This window comes from Schistocerca americana, chromosome 2, assembly GCF_021461395.2.
Source record: "Schistocerca americana isolate TAMUIC-IGC-003095 chromosome 2, iqSchAmer2.1, whole genome shotgun sequence".
Taxonomy (NCBI): Eukaryota; Metazoa; Arthropoda; class Insecta; order Orthoptera; family Acrididae; genus Schistocerca; species Schistocerca americana.
Window position 1 is genome coordinate 548306891 of NC_060120.1, and position 19236 is coordinate 548326126.

A 19236-nucleotide genomic window follows, 5' to 3' on the forward strand; every position below is an offset into this window, starting at 1 on the left:
TATGTAGCTAAATTTACAACCTTCAGACTTGTGTGATTTATCGTGTAACCGAAATTTTTCGGATTTCCTTTCATGCTTATGTGGATAACATCACACTTTTCATTATATAGAGTCGATTTCCACTTTTTGCACCATACAGATACCTCGTCTAAATCATTTTGCATTTGGTTGTGATAATCTGATGACCTTACAAATCGGTAAATTACAGCATCATCTGCAAACAGTCCAAGAGCGCTGCTCAGATTGTCTCCTATGTCGTTTATGTTGATCAGGAACAGAAAACGGTCTATAACATTTCCTTGGGAAACGCCAGAAATTACTTGTGTTTTACTCGATGACTTTCTGCCAGTTACTACGAATTGTGACCTACCTGACAGGAACTCACGAATCCATTCACAACTGTGACGATAATCCATAGGCACGCAACTTAATTACAAGACGGTTGTGAGGATCGGTATCGAAAGCCTTCTGGAAATATAAAAACACGGATTCAGTTTGACGATCCCTGTCGACAGCACTCATTACATCGTGAGAATAGGGAGCAAGCTGTGTTTTACAAGAACGACTTTTCCTGAATCCGTGCTGACTATTAGTCAATAAATCGTTTTTTTCGAGGTAATTCGTTATGTTCGAACACAGAATATGTTCCAAAACCGTACTGCAATTCGTTGTTAATGTTACGTGTCAGTAACTCAGCCGATTGCTCCTATTTCGTTACTTGGGCATTGGTGTGATTTGTGCAACTTTCCAGTCCTCAGGTACACAGATCTTTCCGTGAGCGAGTGGATGTATACTATTGTTAGATATGAAACTCTGTATCAGCATATTCTGAGAAGAACCTGACTGGTATGCAGTCTGAACCAGAGGCCTTGCCTGGCGATTTAAGCTGCTTCACTACGCCGAGGATATTTACTTCTAAGTTACTCATGTTGACAGTTGTTCTAGATTCGAATTCTGGAGTACTAACTTAGTTCACTTCGGTGAATGAGTTCCGGAAAACCGTGTTTAGTAATTCTGCTTTAGTGACACTGTCATCAGTGGCATAACCATTGTTATCGCCCAGTGAAGGCACTGATTGTGTCTTGCGGCGGGTGTACTTATGACCAGAATCTATTTGGATTGTCTGCCAGATTTCGAGACAGTTTCGCTGTGGAAACTATTAAAAGCATCTCGTAATTGAAGTACGTGCTACCTTTCAAACTTCTGCAAAACTTTGCCAGTCTTGTGGATTTTACGTTCTTTTAAATTTGGCATTTGCGAGAGTTTTCTGATCCATTTAGTGTACCAGGGGGGACCAGGACCATCGCTTATTAATTTATGTGGCATTTATATCTCTTAACTGCCATGGATACAATTTCTTTGAATTGAAATCACATCTGGTCTACGTGTACATAGTCAGATCGGAAGGAGTGGAGACTGTCTCTCAGAGAGGCGTCTAGCTAATTTCTATCTGTTTTATTTTTTTAAATTTTTAGTGGGTTTGGATATTACGGTATTCAGTCTCACTACAACTGCCTTGTGGTCACTAATCTTTGTATCCGTCATAATGCTCTCTGTTTGCTCAGGATTATGTGTTGCTAATAGGTTAAGTATGTTTTAGCAATCATTTACACTTCGAGAAAGCGTTCAGTACAGTTTCGGAGGACGTTTTACTCCTACCGCTGGATTTAAACATATACATTTCCCAACACATCGAGGACAGATTAAAGCCATCATCACTTAAAATTGTGTGAGTGCGGTGCCTATTTGAAATTAGACTCAAGTTTTCTTTGAACTGTTCAGCAACTTCAGCATCTGAGTCAGGATATCGGTGAAACAAATCAGTTATTAATTTATTCCGGTTGTCAAGTATAGCCTCTACCCATATTAACTCTCGGGAACTATCTACTTCTATTTCACTACAAGGTAAACTATTTCTAAGAGCAATAACTACTTTACCATCGACTGTAATTAATCTGTCGTTTCGGAACACGATTAGGTCCTTTGAAAGAATTTCGGCTGAACTTATTTCCGGCTTTAACCAGTTTTCTGTACCTATAACGATTTGAGCTTCAGTGCTTTCTTTTAGCTCTTGGAGCACTGATTCTTTCCCAACACAGCTACGTCAATTTACGATAACAATGTCAGTTTTTGCTGTGGCGGAAGCCAACACAGCTTGGAGCTGTGAGCAAAGGGTTACCAACTCAGCTCGAATTTCTACATAGTAGTCACAGTCCCTATCCATACTAAAGACGGCGAAAGATATACACTAAACAGTTAACAAACGTGGGACTGTGCCTGATGAAAACACGCACGAAATTAACGATTCAAAAACGCAAAAACTTTCAAAAATAAACTGGTGACTACACAGATACAGGAAGTAAGTCGGTCCTGTTTGAAGCTCGCAGAAATATATAACAAACGAACGCTGTACTCGCCTTATTAGCAGCAGGAACACGGGGTACTGTCTCACTGATGGTCTAACCGACGCTGACAGGAGAAGAGCTGTTAATGTCGCGTCCTTTCTTCCTTCCAGTTGGTGTGTCGGTCCAACCACATGCAGTCAAGTGTGACTAGTATTGGTTTCAAATTAGTATTTCCTCCAGTATTCAATTTTTAAACACTCTTATTACATACATCAAGTTGGAGAAGCAAGAACCTGATGCGACAGTTCGTCTTAATTACACGAACTTCCACATAAGACAACGATTTGTTTCATATTGAAAACAGACAAATCATAAGATCTAAATATTGTAGTTTCTCCGAAACTACTAATCGGATTTTGACGAGTGAAACGCCATTGCATTTAACTATTTTAGAACTAAAATAGAAGTAGCAGAAACCACTAAGGCTCCATTTATAAAAGGCAATTTGATTCCACTATCTCTGTAATTCGTTTAGCTATGAAAACAGACTTCAGGTATTTTAATGATGACTTTTGCAGCATTCACACAGGTAACAACAGAATTATGAAATCTTAAACAGTTCAGAAAATATCTGGTGTGAAGCGCTTAGCTGAATCAAGTTGTATGTTTCAGTTCTTTAGAATCAGTTTCCCTCCGAAACAATAATAATTTAGCATTTTGGAAAACGTAATCACACAAATGTCTGCATGCTAATGGAAACATTGTTTACGTTTCAGGAGGAAAGTAATCTCGTAGTGGTCATTAACTGAAAATCTGTCTAGAATCATCAGTTTCTTGGTATCTTGCTAAACATAAAATGTTGACTATCTTCTTCCCCATTCTCTCAAAAAAATAAAAATAAATATGTAAACGTTTTCATGTTGGTAAACACTTCCTGCAGGACAGTTTGTTTTTGAGGGCGAAGTTAATATAGTTGTTATTTATTGCAAACCATTTCAACAATCTATTAACTGCTAAATGTTCTCTCAGGCGAGTTTTGATATTTATATTTGATCATTATATTCCCCAGTCTGCAAATTCTATCAGTACAACAGAAAGTATATATTTAATTTAAAAATGTTACAAATGAGAAATACATTTATTACGGAGAATATTTCTGAACATCTTCCAGTATTTTAATTATGTTTGTGAATGTTGTCTCTAAGTATATGCAGCCGGGGTCGTATGTGGGTGATTACAACAATGTACATATAGGTTTTGTGACACTAAGCCCTCGACGTTGTCAAAAAGTGCGTTTATACTTTAGAAGATTTAAATATTATTCGTATAACACCAAGTTTACTTTCATTGTACTCACGTCTTATTATAATCAAAGACAAGACAGCATCAGATATCGAAACCACTTGAAAAAAAGACGATACAATACATGTTTATCACCACACAGACCGACACAGACAGACACAGACACACACACACACACACACACACACACACACACACACACACGCAGGAAGAGAAAGAGACAGAGAGTGAAACAGAGAGACAGAGGGAGAGAGAAAGAGACAGAGAGAGAGATACAGAGAGAGAGAGAGAGAGAGAGAGACAGAGACAGATAGATAGATAGAGAGAGAGAGAGAGAGAGAGAGAGAGAGAGAGAGAGGAGTACAAGAAGAAGAAAAGCGATGGAATGAACTCGGGGGAAACCAGACGATGTGGCTATTTCAAAGCCAAGAAGACAAAAGGGAGAGGAGATAAATACCGCTGCACACAAAAGATAAAAGGAAAAGAAACATAATTAGGGGTCACCAATTACAGCTTTGATTGGTATCAACAAATCTTCACATAAAAGTTCAAGCAAAAGAAAAGCAGTGGTTACAGCATTGTGTGATGTCATTACTCCAAAACAAAATTCATCTACTCGTGGTGAGAGCTCTTCTAGCAGATTTACAGTTTGCTGTGAAGATATAGCGCCAAAACTGTATTATTTTAACGATAATACGAAAAAGTAAATGATAGAGGGGATGGTTACCCACAAGATAAAATATTCAGTCATCCTAAGGAAGGCTACTGAGCAGGTAAGCAGTACGATAATTAATGAACTGGATTTATTAAAAAACGAAACAACTCGTGGTAAGAGTCTGTGAGCATAATAAACTTTACGAATTATACCATCTATATCGCTTAATGACCTTTTTTATTTTACTTCATGTAGCATGTTTTGGCTACTACCATCGTCGGACCTTGTCTTACAACTTCGAAAATAAAATTGAGACTCAGTATAACGTAAATCTAGTGTCGACCCGAGGTGTCACCTAGCATTTCGTGTTGGAAAAATTTGGAAATTTGGGGTAAGGGCTTATGGGACCAAACTGCTGAGGTCATCGGTCTCCAAGGGGGGAGCCGCGCGGACCGTGACATGACGCCCAAGACCGCGTGGCAACCCAGAGAGGCATTTCGGATTGAAAGAGTATACAGGTTTTGCAAATTTATATGGGAGTTGCTATGATGGCTGTAGCCGAAACGTATTAAATGAAGTACTACATTAACTTTAAAAAAATCTTCAAGCAATGAAAATGGCGTTCTTTGTAAGAATATGATGGTGGCAGACTTCTGTTCAGAGGCATGGTACTGGCAAAATGGAATCAATTTGCAAAGCAGATTGCTCACAAAAGAATGGTGCAATGTGTCCTAGAAAATTGCTCACGTGTGTGAGAGCAGTATCAAATACGACTAATAGCGGACGTGTATAGAGAATGGCTGCAGAAATGATCCTCCGTTTGTTTGACCTGTGGAAGAATGTCATGGTACTGAAAAACTGCAGGCACACAGTTGAAGGTAGACACAAACTATGGTCGGAAACCCTGAAACGTCCTTGCTTCTTGGTCTCCGACGGATAATTAAATAATTTACGTTAACTGCATTTTTTAAATTAAAATTTCATATGCTTCTGCTTCAGCCAGTGTGTCCTGGACGAATGCACTGTTCAAGACAGTGCTACCAAATCCACATTGCAAGCGCACTCGACCATCACTTGTTTGCAGACAGAATCTGCTTTAATCGCTGAAGGCCACGGTGCGCCATTCCATCTTCCAGGTGCTCCTCTGATGGTACTAGTGGAGCCGTCAGGTCGATGCTGTGAAGTGAGTGGAAGACGGCCTATAGTTGGGTGTGATCGCAGTTCCGTTGCAAATAACCGGTTCGTAACAGTTCGTGCTGGGCTCACAAACCCTGCTCCGGTAGCTGTACGACCTGCCACAACTGCCCTCACAGTGCGATGAACCCAGCTGGCGTCTGTGCTTCGCGGACGTCCAGAACCGCGTCTACGGGTGTGAGAAGACGACTGGTACCAGCATCGTAGCACAACTGACACAGTACGCCCAACTTGTGTGGCAGTTCTCCGAAAGGACAACCCTGCCACAGTCTGAAACCCCTTTCAAACCCGCTCAGTTGGCTGTAGAAAGCACGAGTGCATCTCCTTGGCATAGTTGCCTGCATGTTACACACGTCTGCACAACACCGAGCCTCCTAGCAATGAGCACTCCCTGTTAAAGGGTAGACTCATATGGCGATCCAGTAGCTACACCTCTGCGCTCTACATTGCGAGATGATGTTGAAACCATTATCAGTATATTTACTATCCCCCAGGTGGTACATGCCGTCATCGGATCTATATCTACATCATCTTTCCAGGTGTACTGTTTTTCTCCAGTAGGGTATATTGAGACGAACGGAACAAACGCAGTGGCGGTCCGATCACAAGTACACAAACACATGATCGAATACAACGCATTGAAAGACAGAGAGAGAGTTGGTATACGAGAATATAACGAACGAATAGTGGAAGCCATAGATATTGTCGAAATATTGATTGGCCGTTACACACGCAAAGCTTCCAGGAAAACCAGTTAATCTAAATTCTGGGACAATAATACATCTAGAATGTGTTTTCAATTTTTAGACGATTTCCTTTGCAAGGGCACGGCCGACTTCCTTCCCCATCCTTCCCTATCCGATGAGACCGATTACCTCGCAGTTTGGTCTCCTCCCCCCCCCCCCCCCACCCATATCAACCCAACCCAACCCAACCCCCTAATGACTGAACCCTTAGTTTTGCCACGGGAAAAGCTGCTTATAATACTAACGTACCGTGAAATACGCTAAAGTTACACACTGAGAACATTTCAAAGTTCAATTGTACGTGTGTCTAATGAAAAAGGGTATCGAACTATAATTTAAAATTTTGTGAAGTCGACAGTAAAACAAAACGGGCCTTAACCTTGGGAGTTAACAGAAGTGGTGAAATTGTAAGTAAGTGAAAAAGTTAACGGTCGCCCGCCTAATTAGGCACATTAATTTGGAAATATGTATTTGAGAAAATTGGATATTCGTTACTGAAGTTCCTTTTGTTGAGACTTCCCTTTGAACAGCGAACAATATACAAACTGACACGGTGCATTCTGTACTTTGTGTAGCAGCAGTTACCATTAACACAAACACCAGTCAATTACGGGCAGCAAACCGCACCGAGCTCATACTAATGACGGCCACAATCATTAGCATTACTTAATCAAAATGCTTCTATCTTGACTGACATGAATAACGCAAATAAAGATGAATAACACCTTAAATACACTGGTTAAGCTCCTCTACATATAGCAGTTTTCCATAGTAACATTAATAGTTCATTTTTTCTTAATTGGAGGACAATATGATGTGGACCCATAAACTGGTATAGTTTCAGTAGCCAAGGTTATTTGATTATTGAAAACGTAAAATTTCATAAACCTAATCATTCACTTAAATTACCTTGCAAGGTAATAAAATGCAACATCGGGCTTAATAAACTTCAAAAGAACCATTCATTATAGGTACCAAAACTACACTATATTTGAACATGTGCATAACTTCACTTCTAATAGTACTACCACAAATCAGTAAATTTAAGATTTATATGTACTTGTACTTTAATCACCTGTGAAGCAGGTATTCTTGGCAATATTTTATAATAAACTAAGGATACTTTAGCAAAAGCCTATTGAACTTCACTTTTATGGTTTTTAGCCACTAAATAATTAAGGTTTTCAGTTTCTTATTGGTTGATCTTTAAATTTTTGTACTTCAACTTCCTACCTTAACAATTTCACATGGAGTAGTCCATACACAAAGCTTCCAAATTTTGCTCTTTCTTTAACTTTTGCTCCTCCTTTTACTTTATACAAAAAATCACTTTTAAATGCATGAATGCCAGAATTGTTCATTTAAATCAGGATACTCTGTTTTAATAGCACTTAATTCAGGACTCTGCGTATGTTCGTGATCAAGTTTGAAGCTATGGTTTCGAATACGAATTGACATTTTTTGTGATTATTATCAAAACAACTCACAAATTAACTGGTTCATGCCTATATACATTACATAACTGAATGAATGAAGTCTGTAAAGCAGTGGCGAAGATTAGTGGCAGGTGAAATAGCAGCTAACTGTATTCACGGCTCTTGATGCGTGAATTCTCTATAAAATCTCTTCTTGGCGTCGGATTTTCAACATATTAGAGCCATTCAATTATTGCTTGAATATCAAATAATAGCCAGATCCACATCCGAGGCAAATCCCTTCTAATGCAGCTTCCAGTTGCCTCTCTTAGCGCCGTCGAGGTGTAGCGTGCTAAGGCTAGCCACATACTGCGTGCCGTTCACACAAAGGGGCAGCTCAGTTCGACCGCCAAAGCCACCTTTTACATCGCACCATGCCACTTTCTTTGCGGAGGGACTTCCCTACAGCGTTTACATGTTACAAATACAAGTGCCCTAAGCGTAAACTAGCTTTTAACAAACATAATTCTTACATAAACATATTCATATTATAGTAATTTAGGATTTCAACATATTCTTTTGCTGTTTTCATATGTACATTAAAAAACTAAGTTTCTTGCCATACATCAAGGAGTTCAAACAACAAAGAATGCACACTTCATAAATTGCAAATACAGAGTTACTTAAAATAAATCTACTCCTGTTGGACATAAGTGTAACAAAATGATAAAAACATTTTGCGAAACAAGTACAAGAATCATGCAGATTACGATACGAAGAATTTACAGTCATCTGATGAAAGGTAGGTCCTCCCTGGCCCGATTTCATTCAGAAAGTGTCTCGTGGCACCAAAGTTATACCTGCGTTTCTGCGCATCCGCAAATCATCCTTACATTCTCTGCACAACCTAGAGCCGTATTAAACTGTATACAGAACATCTTACAAAAAAATGGCTCAAATGGCTCTGAGCACTATGTGACTTAACATTTATGGTCATCAGTCCCCTAGAACTTAGAACTACTTAAGCCCAACTAACCTAAGGACATCACACAACACCCAGTCATCACAAGGCAGAGAAAATCCCTTGCCCCGCCGGGAATCGAACCCGGGAACCCGGGCGCGGGAAGCGAGAACGCTACCGCACGACCACGAGCTGCGGACAACAGTTTACTGTCTTGTTTTCTTCGTCTCAGTCAATTTTAACAGAGAGTAGGGATGTTGTATTCTGGATTATGGGCCTACGATTAAAGCGCTACTACCGAATCTGAATCGTCCGAAACTTTGTACAGCTTCACGTTCGCAGATTAAAATTGTGCGAAATACTGTCGCTGAAGTTTCTGTTGTCACAGATCCAGCAGCTGCAAAGGTCTCTCTCAAAGCCTGTATACTAATGATCCTAGACGATCTATCCATTGATTTTAAGCGATTTCAAATCAATCTTTCTTTTGCAATACCAATAAATAATGTTCAAGGTTAGAGAGAGGAGGGATGAGGGATGGGCAAACGGAAGAGGGAGGGAATGGAAATACAGAGGGGGGAATGGCGATATGAACACACAGAGGGGTACGAGGAGATCTACATTATTCCGTGATTTATTCAGTTTTCAAATTTATGCTGACTTTTTGATCACCCGGTATTTGGGACTGTATGAGAAAACAGTATTCTGTGCTAAAGATTGTCTACTGGTTGCAGGCCTTTATCTTTTGTTTGGGCGTAAGGAACAGCAGTGCATAGACCACGTGTTGGGTTTCAGCTGACCGCGGGGCCGACGTGGAGCGGCGCTGCGTCTCCGGAGGCGGGTCCGCATCGTGGGCCAGCGGCCACGTGTACACGTGCGGGCACGACGCGTGTAACGGGGCGGGCCGCCTCGGCCCAGCTGCAGTCACTGCTGCCGGCGCCCACGCCGTGCTGTCGCTCGCTGTCTTCGCCGCCGTCGCCCGTGCCTTGTGACCGCTTCGCGCCCGCCAGCCGGCTACTGATAAGCAGTGGAAACCGCCGTAGTGGATAGCGACCAGCCAAAGTGGTGGTGGTTCAGTTTCAGATTGCAGTGCTACACATCTGGCGGGAGCGCCACTGTAGTCTCAGGCTAGACAGTTATCTCGGACATAGGCCAGAAAAGCGCCAGCGAAATGATTTCCTCAATATGCCCACTTACTTTAGAAACGACGAATTGCAAGGTTGAGTTACGAATCAGTCATAAGTAAGCTAAATACCCTACACGAGGTGCATCACAAATGAGACAACGCAGATGCACAATCTCGTTTCAGTGAGTATGCCCACGAGCAGTTTAAATAGGAGAGGGTACTGACAAAACTATCCGATGTACGAACATGAACTTGACAAGAGAGACTGCGGATTTGCAAAAAGATAAAAAGGGACGTTTTGACTTAAACCATAAAGAAAAGGACGAAACAGTTCAATTCGCGTCCTATTCTCCGGCCTAGTGGTGTTTACAGCTTCGTTTCTGTCCGTAACCAGTCTGCTCTCCATTTGTCCAGTTACACACTTACTAATGCTGACGTGGCAGTACATATTGTTTTAATGGCATCCGAAAAAAAAGGGATAAACAGCATCCCCATACGACCGTGCTGAGCGCTCCTTCCCTGTGTCTTCCATGAAAGTTGCAACTTCTCTGTGGGGCTGCTCTCTAATGAAAGTTTAACAGGAAGGAAAAACCACTTTTTTCGATATTGTTAATACACTGTTGTAGATAAATTGGATATACTCTGAAAACGTTTCTCTCATTCGCTACTGCCTAGTACTTTATAAGCACGGTACCTGTCTTAAAAACGAAATAGTATACAGGGTATGTCCAAACAATCGTCTTTCAGAATTAGATTGTTTCACCGTTTACATAATTCTGAAAGTTGCCTTGTAAACTGCCATCGGTCGAGTTCAGTCATCATTGCTCGTCTGAAAGTGGATTTCCCTCGTATGTTACAACAATCTAACCCAGTTATTCACACGTAAATAGCTCCAATTTTCATGCAGTATCCAAGAGGGACGGTATTACGAAAAACGGTTAATTTGCACGACTGTTACCAAATCATTCTGAAACTCCAATCCACTACTGATCAGAATGAAAATTTAAGAAACGCTTACCCACCAAAGGCCGTGGAGAGATTTCGAGACTCTCTCTGGCCATACCCACGTCTTCCTCTCTAGTGGTTCACAGGAGTATATTTCGTTCAGGAGCGCGCACGGCATAGGGAAGCTGTGAACGTACAGTGCATGCATCTGCATGAAATAACCATACTCATAAAAACCGATAACTGCTTTCCTATCGCGTAATTTGCAGTGACCCAACAATTTTCAAATGAAAAGGGAAATTACTGTGAGTAAAACACAGTAAAAAGTATCACCATATCTTGCAAGGTAAGTTGAACAGAAAATTATTAAAGACGTAACGCCACCGTCTGAGAGTCGTGAAAGGATTCTTCAACTGTTAACTGCGCCTGAAAAATTTGCGATAGAATAATCAAAAGTATACTACATCTCCAATGCCCTTGAGTATATTAAAATTTTCAAATAGTATGGCAAAACCTGAAGCTTAAAACGTACACACATTCTACATAATTTTCAGTAGCATTAGTTTTTACAGAAACTGTTCATAAGTATTGTAAATATAGAATAATGAATCTAATGAAAACATATGTTATGTACGATTACGGGTTTATGTGAAATTGAAAATTCCTGTCTCTGCTTCTTGCCATTCATAAAAAAATATCGTAAAACGTGCAATAGCTTGAAAAATATTTTACTTCACCTTTTTGAAAATTTATCAAATGCCATAATTCTTCATATAATATAAAGTAGTGATAGTGAAGTTATTACATAAAGAATTATTATTCCTTTCGAATGACAGAGCAATGACTGTGACGTCGTGTGGCTGTGCTGAGTACGGTCAGTACGAGCGAGTGCTGGCTCTCACAATCAGAATAATTCGTCGCTGCAGACGGAAACCTTACTACGTTAGCTAGAGACGAAGGGAAGGACATAGTTGCTTCTCCACAAAATGTATTTCGTATATAGACGCATCATCTAATGATTTATTCCAAACTATTTGTAATATGTTCTCGGAAGACAGCTTTCGGAAGGAATTAGGAAGAACGTATTTTAAACATACCTGTGCCTTTTCCAATTCAAATAAAAGTTAAATTAAGTGTATAAACCCATCAGTTCCATTTGACTTAAAGTATACATCAAAACTGTACCCTGATAATGATACAACACAGATTAGAACAGACACTTTGTTAATTCGTTGTGGAATATATCAGATAAATATTTCACACAAGATTTGGTACACTTAAATTTAATGTTAACTGCCTAGACTATAAGTTAGGTAACCCTCAACAATATGAAACAATTTTAAAATTAATTAATATAGTCAGTCATAGACATTCAAATGTGTATGTAATATAGATGATACCAGTGAAGTGTAATGAAGAGGAGGGTTTACAATGGTTAATTATGTTGATAATGTTACTCTAAGTCCATAAGAATACGAATATTACTTACAACTCATTTTGTCTGATGTTTAGAATATTACATTCTATAAATACTTCAGGTTCGTCTTAACCTCAATTTTACTAATGCGTAAACTTTTCACACTTCTAGCAAATGAGTACCTCTTTGCGTCATTGTGTTTTACATGAATTATTCTTACGTTCAGTATTCGTTCTGTCAGTTCAGCAGAAAATGGGTAGAAAAACTTTTATATGATTTATAATAAATTCCGTTATGGCATAAATATATTGTCAAGCACACAGTACCCAATTATTAGCAACAAGCACATGTAAATACTCTTGTATTCATATATGAAATCAGTTGCGTGCACGCTTTTGGCCTCGGAAACATAACGGTGACGTCCAGTGCTACCCCAAAATAAAAGGTGTTATCGTATGATATATTGGAATCCAAGCGTTCTACAGTTTCTACAGTTTCCAGGGAAACGTCTTGATAGCTAAAAAAATTATTCATGATGCGTTTTGAGTAGTCGTCATCAGATAACAGTGGAAAAATTTACACAAAATACAAAGTAGGAAAGCTGATGTACATAAATACTACAGACTGAAGGCAGCAGACTCGAGGACCAGATGCTCCAAGACAAAAATAAATTGTAATATACAAAACGACGTAAACATTCCTTACTAAATTATTTCTTTTTATTTTTTTACTTTATCACATCGTCAGTGAAAAAATAAAACATAGAATACGTTATGAGTCAAAACCTGTCATGGGACATGTACAAAGATCGTACAGCATGTTAGGTACAATGTCCAAATACTTCATCAAGAGAGAGAAAGAGAGAGAGAGAGAGAGAGAGAGAGAGAGAGAGAGAGAGAGGAATATAAAGGCTATCACTATAAAGGAAGATACTACAATTTTTAATTGGTATTTTCCAAAAAAAGCAAGCAAACTTCGACCTATTGAGACCACAGATGTGTCATCTCAAAAAACAAAACTTTATCAGAAAACAGTAAATTATCCAACCACCATGCCAGGGTGGACTGGGGATAGACAGGAGTATTAAGGGGGGGGGGAGTTCTGTGGGGAGACACCAAGGCCAGGAAAGGGGGCAGATGAGACAGGTGATGCATTAGTTGGGGGGGGGGGAGACAGTGCAAGGAGAGTGGGAAAATAGGCAAGGGATGGCAGGAGGGGGCAAGGGTTTGGGGTGAAGAACTGAGGAACTGGAAGAAAGGTTAGCATGACAGGATGGAGGGAACAAAGAAGGAAGAGGGGGGGGGGGAGAATGGTTCATTTCCACAAACACAATGATATTGAAAATTACATTGTGATAGTAATAACCATGTTTCTTTCAGCACGTTATTCTCTTTAAATGTAGACCATTGAGCTGAAAACCCAGAAGTATGTTTACAAGTATAACAGTGTCATTAGAGCATGTTACTGGTAGCTGAATGTGGGCGGGAGGAAGAGGAGGAAGGGGGAATGAAATGTGCAATATGCAAATACATAACATTATTGAAATACATACAATATGCAACTACCATAATATTATTCAAATACATGTTACTTGAAGAAGAAACATTGTGTGCATAACCCACATATAATTGAAAAGATACATATAGGCTACTCTTTTAGTTGGGAATCAAATTTAAAATGGATTACTAATCTGAAAGCTACTGAGACCACAGATGGGCCTTGTCTAAAACACAAAACATCATAAAATACAAATTTTCCATTTGTGTTACTGTCGACTGGGGATAGACAGATAGACATAGGGGGGGGGGCAGAGGAAAGATGAGACAGATGTTGAATTATTTGCGTTAAGGAGGGAGGAGAAGCGACAGTATTAAAATAAACAAACCCAGTGGGGTGGAGGCCCAAGGAACTGTAGAGAAGTGTGGTATAGTGGGATGGAAAGGAACAAAGAGGGAAGGGGTGGGATGTTACTACAATAGTAAATATAATAAAACTAATGATATTCAAAATTATATTAACACATGATGACCATTTTTTCCAGTACAATATACTCTTTTAAAGTGAACCATTAAGCCGTTAGCACATGAGTATATCTACAAGTATAGCGGTGTAAGAGTGTATTACTGGGGAGTGGAAGAGGGGAGGGATGGGGGGAAGAAGGGGAAGGGGAATGAAAAGTTAAATGAGGAATAAGCAAACAGAAGACATCATTCAAATACAATGTTGTTGTTATTGTTGTTGTTGTCTTTAGTCCAGAGACTGGTTTGATGCACCTCTCTATGCTACTCTATCCTGTGCAAGCATCTTCACCGCCAAGTATCTACTGCAACCTAAATCCTTCTGAATCTGCTTAGTGTATTCATTTCTTGGCCTCCCTCTACTATTTTTACCCTTCACGCTGCCCTCCAACACTAAATTGGTGATCCCTTGATGCCTCAGAACATGTCCTACCAACCGATCCCCTATTCTAGTCAAGTTGGGCCACAAATTCCTCTTCCCCCCAATTCTATTTAGTACCTCATCATTAGTTACGTGACCTATCCATCTAATCTTCACCATTCTTCTGTAGCACCACATTTCGAAAGCTTCTATTCTCTTCTTGTCTATTTATTGTTCATGTTTCATTTCCATACACGGCTACACTCCATACAAATACTTTCAGAAAAGACTTCCTGACACTTAAAACTATGCTCGATGTTAACAAATTTCCTGCTTCAGAAACGCTTTCCTTGGCATAGGCCGTCTACATTTTATATTCTCTCTACTTCGACCTTCATCAGTTATTTTGCTCCCCAAATACCAAAATTCATCTACTACTTTGCCTTATTTCCTAATCTAAATTCCTCATCATCACCTGACTTAATTAGACTACATTCCATTACCGTCGTTTTTCATTTGTTGATGGTCATCTGACGTCCTCCTTTCAAGAAACTGTCCATTCCATTCTGATGCCCTTCCATGTCCTTTGCTGTCTCTGACAGAATTACAGTGTCGGCAAATCTCAAAGTTTTTATTTCTTCTCCATTGATTTTAATTCCTACTCTAAATTTTCATTTTGTTTCCTTTACTGCTTGCTCAATATGCAGATTGAATAACGTCGGGGATAGGTTACAACCCTGTCTAACTCCCTTCCAAACCACTGCTTCCCATTTGTGCCCCTCGACTCTTATAACTGCCATCTGGTTTCTGTACAAATTGTAAATTGCCTTCCGGTCTTTGTATTTGACCCTTGCCACCGTCAAAATTTTAAAGAGAGTATTCCAGTCAACATTGTCAAAGGTTTCTCTAAGTTTACAAATGCTAGAAATGTAGGTTTGCCTTTCCTTAATCTATATTCCAAGATAAGTCGTAGGGTGCCTCAGTTGTTTCATTTCTACAGAATCCAAACTGATCTTCCCCAGTATTTCCATTCTTCTGTCAAAAATTCGTGTTTGTGTTTTGAAGCTGTGACTTATTAAGCTGATAGTTCGGTAATTTTCGCATCTGTCAACACCTGCTTTCTTTGAGATTGGAATTATTATATTCTATTTGAAGTCTGAGAGTATTTTGCTTGTCTCATTCATCTGGCTCACCAGATGATTTGTCATGACTGGGTCGCCCAAGGCTACTCTTTGGGCCTTGTTTCGCCTCAGATCTTTCAAGTTCTGTCAAACTCTTCACTCAGTATCATATCTCCCATTTCATCTTCATCTAGGTCCTCTTTCATTTTCATAATATTGCCCTCCAGTACATCGCCATTGTATAGACCCCCTAAATACTCCTTCCACCTTTCTGCCTTTCCTTCTTTGCTTAGAACTGGTATTCCAGCTGAGCTATTGAGATTCATACAAGTGGTTCTGTTTTTTCCAAAGGTCTCTTTAATTTTCCTGTAGACAGTATATATCTTACCTCTAGTGATATATGCCTCTACATCCTCACATGTCTCCTCTGGCTATCCCTGCTTAGCCATTTTGCACTTCCTCTCGATCTCATGTTTGAGACGTTTGTATTCCTTTTTGCCTGCTTCGTTTACTGCTTTTTTAATTTAATTTATTAGTTATATTAAATATTTCTTCTGTTGCCTAAGAATTTCTACTAGCCCTCGTATTTTTACATACTTGATCCTCTGCTGCCCTCACTGTTTCATCTCTGAAAGCTACCAGTTCTTCTTCTACTTTATTTCTTTTCTCCATTCTTGTCAATAATTCCCTAATGCTCTCACTGAAACTCTCTATAACCTCTGGTTCTTTCAGTTATTCTAGGTCCGATCTCCTTAAATTCCTAACTTTTTGAAGTTTCTTCACTTTTAGTCTACGGTCCACAAGTAATGAATTGTAGTCAGAGACCACATCTGCACCTGTAAATGTCTTACAATTTAAAGCACGGTTTCCAAATCTCTGTCTTATCATTATATAATATATCTGAAACCTTCCAGCGTCTCCAGACCACTTTCACGTATACGGCCTTCTTTTATGATTCTTAAACCAAGTGTTAGCTGTGAGTAAGTTATGCTCTGCACAAAATTCTACCAGGTGGCTTCACTTTCATTCCTTACCCCCATTCCATATTCACCTACAACTTTTCCTTTTCCTACTATCGAATTCCAGTCCCTCATGACTAATAAATTTTCGTCTTCCCTCATTATCTGAATGACTTCTTTTATCTCATCATACATTTCTTCAATCTCTTCATCATCTGCGGAACTAGATGGCATATGAACTTGTAATACTGTGGTAGTCATGGGCTTCGTGTCTATCTTGGCTACAATAATGCGTTTACTATGCTGATTGTAGTAGCCTACCCGCGCTACTATTTTTTTATTCGTTATTTACTCCAGCATTACTCCTACTTTATTTTGTATTTATAACACTGTATTCACCTGACGAGAAGTCTTGTTCCTACTGCCACCGAACTTCACTAATTCCCGCGATATCTATCTTCAACCCATTCATTTCACTTTTTAAATTTTCTAATCTACCTGTCCGATTATTCGTTTCTGACATTCCATGCTCTGATTCGTAGACCAGCAGTTTTATTTCTGCGGATAACGACGTCCTCCTGAAGAGTCCCCGCCCGGATATCCGAGTGGGGGAGTATTTTATCTCCAGAATATTTTACACAAAGGACGCAATCATCATTTAACCATACACTAAAGCTGCATGCCATCGGGAAAAATTACGGCTGTAGTTTCCCCTTGCTTTCAGCTGTTCGCAAGAAGGCCGTTATGGCTAACGTCGCAACGGCAGATCAGGCAATCTACCAGATTGTTGACCCTGCAACTACTGAAAAGGCTGCTGCCCCTCTTTAGGGACCACACGTTTGTCTAGCATCTCAACAGATACCTCTCCGTTGTGGTTGCAACTACGTACAGCTATCTCTGTCGCTGAGACACGCTAGCCTCCCCACCAACGGCAAGGTCCATGGTACATTGGGAGGGGGGGGGGTGGAGATTGTCAATTATTATTACAAGGCTGGTTTTGTTATTTTGCTTGTACAGGGAGGGCGGGCGGCAACTAAAATAGCTTTGATCCTAGAAAAATACAACATGAAATAAACATCTTCAAACAGATTGCAGTTGCCAATAATTATAGTGTGACATGGTTGACACAGTCCTGGACAAAGTGAATAAAGATCGAAACACGAAGTGCACCACAGAAGAAATTTTAAAAAAAGGACAACATCCCATATATCGGCAATAAATCACAGAAGATAGAAAATATTTAAAAAAATAACAAAGTGAAAGTTATTTTTTTTTACATGTAACAAACCGCAACAAAAACTAATTCATTATTTGAAGTGTGATCATACAGAAAGTAACATGCTAGCAATGCTATATGTTCTACCTATGACAAACACACAGACAAAAAGGACACACAACATCACCAATAGCCAAACGCTACGTCATACAGGACATTTATTTGGAAAAGTAGAGCAAAATGAAGTGTTCTACCAACTAAATAATGAATACGACATGGATTTGTTAGAAGACCTGAAGGTATATTCACTCTAAGAAAATACAAGGTCACAATGTCAAACAAAGAACTTAAAAATGAATCGGTGAATTTCTTCAGATGCTTCGACAATATACTCAAATAAAAGTAGCCACACATACAAATAAGTACCACTGTAAAACAGATGTAAGCAAATTATAATCCACATTGTTAAGATAAATATCTTCCATACAAAAGAATATCTGTAGAAGACCTGCAACATTATCTCTGTTAACTACACCTATAAAAATCTTTGTAACTGTTTGTTTATGTAAGTTATTCTCGATGTATACTGTGCACTGAAAATTGTGTGTGATGATTAATATGTGTGAGGTGGTGCACAGATGGACCATAAGAAAACTAAGTACAAGTTCATCCAAATTTAGGCAGTAGCTGTGTATGAAAATCGATTTTCATAAGTCGCAGTAAAGCCAACAATACAAAGCAGAATCTCACACATCGAAAACGTTATGTAAAAGTGTCGTAGTAGAAAGAGAAAACACACTGGAAAATGGGAATCACTTCCCGAAAGGTGTCATGTGAAATATGAACCAAAGAAAATCGTGAGTGGTCGCGGAAAAATTATTTATAAACAAACCCTCAGCTTCCACAGTCGCAGACTTTAGTTAGTCCAAATTTTTAACTAACTCCCTTTATTTCCAATACCTCCATACTGAGAATGATAAAGGTAACATCAATAAATGATGATATATCCACTTTCATTGTATAGTGATTACACAAATAAAAATGAGACTGGGCATAGTGGCCAACATTAAAAAAATTTTCTCCACACGGAGATTGATCGAGGAAACACATATTATTGATGATATATACAGTCCAATGTATACCAATAGCACAAATGAAAATGACACTGGAAACCTTGGCCAACATATAAACCTTTTCTCCACATGAATATTAACAAAAGAAACAAAATTAATATATGTGTATATACAGGGTGTTACAAAACGATACTTACAACTTCGAGGGGTGCCTTGAGGAACAAATCGAGTGTAGGAACCTGTGTCCGGAAACGACATGCAATGACGCTACAGACTGTCGAAGTTGCATGCTCTGGCGCTTGCCGTTGGTCATCCTTTCGCAGTCAATGAGAGCAAGTACACCAACAGAGCGCAGGTGGAACCCTTGCAATAGACCTGATAGAAT

General features: G+C 39.4%; 1 protein-coding gene across 1 annotated transcript in view; it reads left to right on the forward strand.

Moving 5' to 3' along the window:
* LOC124595199 overlaps nt 1–12181 on the forward strand; it is a 105863-nt gene extending 93682 nt beyond the window's left edge. Inside the window, exon 3 of the mRNA XM_047133835.1 lies at nt 9411–12181. Coding sequence (XP_046989791.1) covers nt 9411–9607 — 197 coding nt within the window. The 3' untranslated portion in view covers nt 9608–12181. The remainder of the gene's footprint in view (nt 1–9410) is intronic.
* Nucleotides 12182–19236: the final 7055 nt, after the last annotated feature.